Raw genomic sequence first — 6,729 nt, 5'->3', positions numbered from 1 at the left:
GGCAGCCTCACCATGATCTCCCTCACCAGATCTTCGGGAAAATTACTGCTCAACATTGATTATTAGCTTGTTTTCTCTGAAAACTTCTGGGGATAATTGTCTCTTTTTCTTGTGGGTATATTGTTGTCTGATTCATTCACTGAAAGGCTCAAGAAGGGGTGTCTGTCTCTCTGTGTGTGTGTGTGTGGAGGGTTTGCTACTGGCAGGTTGATTTGACCTACTGGGAGAGATAATGCTAAGTCTGGACCGGTTATTGGAGGCTCTGGATGTGATTCTTATTTCCCATCCTTTGCAAATATATAATAAATCGAAATGGGCATAAGAGCCAGTTAGTTGAACTTATCCTGATTACGCTGAATATGATTACAAAACAAGCATATGGATTCCTATCATAAGTATTTCGTAAAATGAAATTAAAATCGGATTATCAAAGTAGTATAGTAAGATTTTTTTGACCGAAAAAGTAGTATATGATTAATTTGGTCGTGAGATTTTTTTGGTTATCCCATATATATAGGTATTGAATTATATTGTCTTTTAATCTTGTATTTTTTTTTTGGCCAACGGTTCTAATCTTGTATTGAATGCACACGTTCAGTTGGTGAATTATATTTTATGATGAACTATAGTTCTATTTTAATCTATTGATTTTACACTAGAACCATCAGTTTATGGCTAGTGTTGGACCCTACTTAAATGATACAATTTAAGTCGAGTGTTTAGAACCTAACCATTTTGACCGGTCAGATCGATATTATTTTCGAAACAATATAATGCCATAAATTAATATTGGTAATTCATCATGTTTATGGGATATATATGGTGCCTAACTGCGTTCACAAAATGTGATTGCAACAATAAAAAGTGGATTTATATTTGGTGGGTAGCCTTAAATGAACTCACTTAATGAGTCTTCCAATTAAAGTCATTAAATTTGATTGACACTTAAAAATTACCAAGATACATGTCACACTCCTCATGTACGTGTTGCTTCCCTCCAAAAACTTGATAGTTAATTTGGTGTTTTCTGTAAATTATATAACAAATCTCTTAACCATTCGATTAAGTTAAATAATTGTTATTATTATGTAAGACATTTATTGAGTGAGTGAATTTATTCTTTTTATTGAATTTATTGAATCCAAATCTAATAAAACATGCATGACAAAAAGGAAAAGGCTGTACTTTTATATATTTGTGAGTGCATAGTTCAATTGGGGTCCAACCAATTACAAACTGCTTGAGAATGAGAAGGATGGTTAGTATTATGAACAGAAGGTCTCTCACACTTTGCTGTTTCAACATATTGTAATGTGTCCAGTGTCCACAACTTCTTGCATTGATGGCCTTAATTTGGGATAGTTTGGATGCATTTGAGGGCAAGTTAAGCCACCCGTTGTGCTAACCTTGTGGGTGCTTGCCTCGTAAACTTACATCCATTATTAGGCTTCTCATTTTCATTCTACGTATTTCACACGTTTGATTTGAGGCAATCCACCAATAATGTCTGGTTTTGCGCTGCCACATTGCTTCATTATTGTATGAGCTATCCTTTTCCCACTTAGAAGCTCCACTACAACTATACAAAATCCGTACACATCACTTTTCACACTCGTATGTCCTGATATTCATTGGCATATATACGTGAAAGTATATATTAAATTGATATATGCGCGCGCGCGCGCGAATATAGTGAACGGTTGGGTTATGAATATGGGAAGCATCTTGACTTGAATTTTTAAATAATAAATTCTCAAGTTTGACTCTTGTAAACGAAAAAAAAATTTTATCCAAAAGAGATTCATTTGATTGAAGCCCAGTCAGCTTGAATTTAATTTAGCAAGTACCAGATATTAGATAGTTTATTAAAATAATTTAATGAGATAGTTTGAATATAATTCTCTAGTTATGCAAATCAAGTATAGAGAGAGAGAGAGAGAATGGCCAGTAGGTCTCTAGAATCGGATCAAGATCCTCTCCATACTCTCTCAATACATCTCTCAATATTTAATTATATTCATCTATTTAATTATTCATTCGACTTAATGACAACACATTGTTGTTATGACATTAAAATAAATATACTATTTATTTCATGATGATCATAAAGAAATATTATAATTTTTTTAAAAGCATTCAAGAGATAATAGTTAATCATTATAATTTTTTTAAAATAATTTAAGAGATAATAGTAAATAATTTATTTATTTTAGTGTCATAATTAACAATATGACATCATTAAATCAAATCAAATAAATAATTAAATGAATGGATGAGATTAAGTATTGAGAGATGTATTGAGAAAGGGAGTGGAGAGGATCTAAATTCCTCTAGAGTCAATTTCCCTCCACTGAAGGAAACCTCCTATGCCTCTCCACTGAGGCAAGGGAAATTTGAACTGTCTAAATTTAATCTAAACAACTTAGATTAAGTATTTTAAATTTATATTTTTAAAATAAAAATATATAAAATATTAGTTCAATGATCTATTAGTTCAATGGGGGGTTGACATTGATTTGTATACTATGTTTTTTAGAGACAATATTTTTCAATAAAAGTATCAAAATACCTTTTATTTTTCCGCATTCTCATCTTCAGAGTGAAAATTATTGAATATTCATAAATGACTTCAACAAGTCGGTGCAAGAAAATGAAGAGTATTTTGTTCCCCCCCCCCCCGGAAAATAAATTGTCAGGTCCCATTCATGTTTTTATTTTTGCTTTCGTGGCTTATATCCAAATATTTGATCCTTTTGGTCCTTGTAACCAATTTTCCTTCCATTTTATTATTTTAAATAAAACAAAATCATAAATATTAATTTGATTTAGACATGGATGGATCGTACTGCCTCAAAAATCAAAGGATAGCAATTAACAGGATTGATTTCTAGTGACCGTCCTCCTCACAGTGATTTTGATGGCACAAGGTATATGTTTGGGTATATTCAATGGAACCCGACATGGCCACATCTCTTGCTGCCGACAGACGGTTCCAGAATTATTTTTTTAATGCATGATCATGGGAAACCATGCAGCAGAAAAAACTATCCAATCATATCAAAATACACGATATTTTTGCACCAAAGAAGTTTATCAAAGATTGTTAAGTTAAGATTATCATTTAATTTGGTAAGCAAATATATTGGCACATCTGTTTACTTTGTTGAATATATAGTTAAAAATAATGTCAAATCTCTTTTCTTTTAGAAGACTGAGTTGAATGAGCACAATGTTTGTGAATAGATTGTAATTTTGTTAGCTTATTATCCTAATAAAACTTGATTCCTTTCAAAATGTTTGGTAGTTAACAATAGTGTCAAGGTGATAATCAAGACATTTGAAAATTTTCTTAATCTAGTTTGCATGGCCATCACAAATCAAGTCTTCACAAGCCAAAGCCTCATTAATGTTAACCGATCCGTCAATGTTGAGTTTAACCAGCTTATTTTAAAAAAGTTTCATTTTACTTCATATCTTACAACTTCTTTTTATAAGTAGTTAATCTTGGATTGTAAGTTGGTATCATTGATTAATTGTTGTTTGCTATTGCATGCAATGTCCTTGCCTAGTGCATCCTCTTCTAAAAAAAATGTTCTTGCATCTTGCCTTTCAAATATTTTAGTGTATCAGGGCAAAAAGATTTTGCCAAGAGTCCTTCTTGAGTTTTAACATTTGACATCATTTTTTGCATTTCAAGTTATTCGCTCCTACACAAAAAGAGAGAAGAAAATATTGAATTTAGAATGCTTAATTAGTCTCATCCAAATTTTCCTAACTTCCTTACAATCATGCAAGATATGAATTGAAGAGTCTGAGAAGTTGCAACCATATGGGCAAATCCTTGGATAAGGGTTATTTCTATTAATAAAAGTATAATTGATTTGGAGGCAATTCCAACCAGCTTTCCAAAAAAAAAATCTAATTTTTTTATATAGGTTGGCCATTTTAAATTTTAGACCAAATTTCATAATTATTTTCAAAATAGTGGTGGAATCATTTATGTTATGAACTTATGGCTGCCTAGCTATTTTTCAATTCTAATTCTTCGCGCCAAACACAATAACGGAGCTTGATTCCTTTTCCTATTCCCTCCCCATTTGCGCACCAAACAAAGCTACATTTAAAAATTATATTTATTTTGAGATGATTCTAAAAATTTCATATGGTTTCAAAAATCTAAGTGAGCATAGACCTTAGGCATATTTTTATATATGATATAAAATTTTAAAAATAAATTATGTTGTTCAAATTTCAAAAACATAAATTTTTATAACTAATTGAAAAATACAAGCATATTTTCTTAACAGAACTTTATATTAATATTATATTGATATTATTTTTTTGGTATCAAATTATCAGGTATTTAAAAAGTCACATTAAGTTTCGATTAATGCAAATTGATATTGGAAAAATATTAAATCTCTCCTTGAATATTTAGCATACTAATATACCCAAAAGTCAAACGTGAGATTAGTGAATAAGCTAGAACATCGCATTACAAAAATTTTGAAATTATTTTTTACTAATATATATATTTTATTTTATACAAAATAAATATTATTTAAAAAAGAGAGTGGATAAATGTAAAGAAATTTTTAGTTGATACCATTACATCATTTCTTTTAAACATATAATATGATATAATCCTTTACTTGCATAGTATTCAACCCTCCATGGGGGAAAAAAAGATTCTCTGTCGCTGGACATGAATATCTAGATAGATCTAAATGGAAAAGGAACCAATATAAATTTTTACCCTGCGGTCAAGTCTCGTGACTGATTCCAGGGCTCTCTTCTCAGCTTTTAATAAGACGAAGCAAAGTACAGTAAAAGCTTTCTAGGTCGGCTCACCACCGTCGCGTTCTCGTCTTAGCTTCGTCTCTCCTTTATTGCATCGTTATCGAAACCTCAGCTCAATGCCTCAATCCCAAAGAGACACAGACACGCCCTGATCTGCAATAACAACTACTTCTCATTCTCCTTCTTTGCATTGAAAACGCCCAAATGGCCTATGTAGATCACGCCTTCTCCATTACGGACGACGATCTCATGGAGACTTCCTACATCATCCACAACAAGCCTCCCATCAAGGAGATCGCCCTCGCCGTTTCCCTCCTCGTCTTCGGAACCCTAGGTATCGTCATCGGCTCCCTCATGGCCTACAATCACATCGGAGGCGACTCTTCTCACGGTAACCCTACTCTTTGCCCTTTCCTTCTTGCGAGTTTCCCCCATGGAAATTCGTTTTCCGGTGGGGTATAAGTGAATTCTTTTTGTCAATTGAGCTGAAATTTCTAATCTGAAATTCTGAAATTTTTCTTTTTTTTTTTTTGTGATTTATTGGAAAATAAACTTGAACTCGAAACTGGGGTTTTTGAGGTATTCGCTTGTCAGGTGGTTGGTTTAGTTGAAAACTTGGGTGGATGATTTTATCTTCTCCTGATCTTGAGAATCTCAGCGACATTGGAGTATCAATTGCTGTTATGGACTTATGGCCTATGTTGCGGATTAACCTGTTGAAATAGGAGTGAATTTTTTGTGAAAAGACTCTGAATTTCTATAAGATAGAGGAAATTTTCTTTCTTTCTTTCTTTTTTGTTTCTTTAGCTGATGGTTTGCTGGAATGAAATTCACTTGACCAGAGGTTGGGCTTTGTCCACTCTGTTAACTCACTAACTAGGCACTGGCTTTCTTGTTTTTAATGCTCTAATAGCCCAAAGGGAATGTTGTAAACCTGCCTCGATGAGCTTAATTTACCCGAGTACAGATGCTGATACAGATTTATGAGCTTCTTAGCCGTTGCTCATACAGATTTATGAGCTTCTTATTTGTTGATTTGAATGTATTTGTTGAATATTAGGGCTCTTCTTTGCTGTACTGGGGACGGTATTGTTCATTCCTGGTTTCTACTATACGCGGATTGCATATTACGCTTACAAGGGATACAAAGGATTCTCATTTTCAAACATACCTCCTGTGTAGCTGGCTCTCTGTTCTTAGGGTCAAGTTCAGATAGCTTTCGCATGTACAGATCTTCCTTGGCTGTTCATTCCTCTTTCTCCTTGTTCTCCTTTGTTTAATTTCCCCTTCGGTTTCACTGGAGATATAATGTGTATTTAGATTTCGGTCGCTTCCAAACCTGAGCAATACAGTTGGTTTTGTACATTTTACTATATTTGATCAGTTCGTTTGTGATATGTTGAGCACACTATCTTTGTTATCTTAGTATCTTGGATATCTTGGATGTCAATGCTTGTGTTGTTTTTGTCACGTCGGTACCCAAAATGCTTGGTGTAGTCAAGTATGCGAGTCATCACATGACACCAGAGTTTGGATAGAATGGATAGAATGGCGATAAACCTCTCTTTTGTGATATGTTGAACACACTATCTTTGTTATCTTAGTATCTTGGATATCTTGGATGTCAATGCTTGTGTTGTTTTTGTCACGTCGGTACCCAAAATGCTTGGTGTAGTCAAGTATGCGAGTCATCACATGACACCAGAGTTTGGATAGAATGGATAGAATGGCGATAAACCTCTCTTTTGTGATATGTTGAACACACTATCTTTGTTATCTTAGTATCTTGGATGTCGATGCTTGTGTTGTGTCATGTCGGTATCCAAAATGCTTGGTGTAGTCTAGTATACGAGTCATCACATGACACCAGAGTTTGGATAGGATGGATAAAATGGCGATAAATTTGTAATTGTATCTCAAATTTTTTTC

General features: G+C 33.3%; 1 protein-coding gene across 1 annotated transcript; it reads left to right on the top strand.

The window, feature by feature from the left end:
* Positions 1–4,767: 4,767 nt before the first annotated feature.
* LOC129320491 (uncharacterized) lies at positions 4,768–6,197 on the top strand. Its single transcript, XM_054965979.1, has 2 exons — positions 4,768–5,191; positions 5,861–6,197. The coding sequence occupies exons 1-2, from the start codon at positions 5,005–5,007 to the stop codon at positions 5,980–5,982; spliced, it is 309 nt and encodes a 102-aa protein (XP_054821954.1). The 5' UTR covers positions 4,768–5,004; the 3' UTR covers positions 5,983–6,197.
* Positions 6,198–6,729: the final 532 nt, after the last annotated feature.

Source organism: Prosopis cineraria, unplaced genomic scaffold (genome assembly GCF_029017545.1).
Source record: "Prosopis cineraria cultivar Desert tree isolate PC_DT_omini unplaced genomic scaffold, ASM2901754v1 PC9, whole genome shotgun sequence".
Taxonomy (NCBI): Eukaryota; Viridiplantae; Streptophyta; class Magnoliopsida; order Fabales; family Fabaceae; genus Prosopis; species Prosopis cineraria.
This window is presented reverse-complemented; position numbering and strand designations above follow the sequence as displayed.

What these genes read in the sequence shown, in the direction of transcription:
- LOC129320491 (XM_054965979.1), top strand. Translation starts at nt 5,005, where the DNA reads ATGGCCTATGTAGATCACGCCTTCTCCATTACGGACGACGATCTCATG. An exon ending in CGGAGGCGACTCTTCTCACG is followed by an intron (nt 5,192 to 5,860) that starts GTAACCCTACTC and finishes GTTGAATATTAG; the next exon opens with GGCTCTTCTTTGCTGTACTG.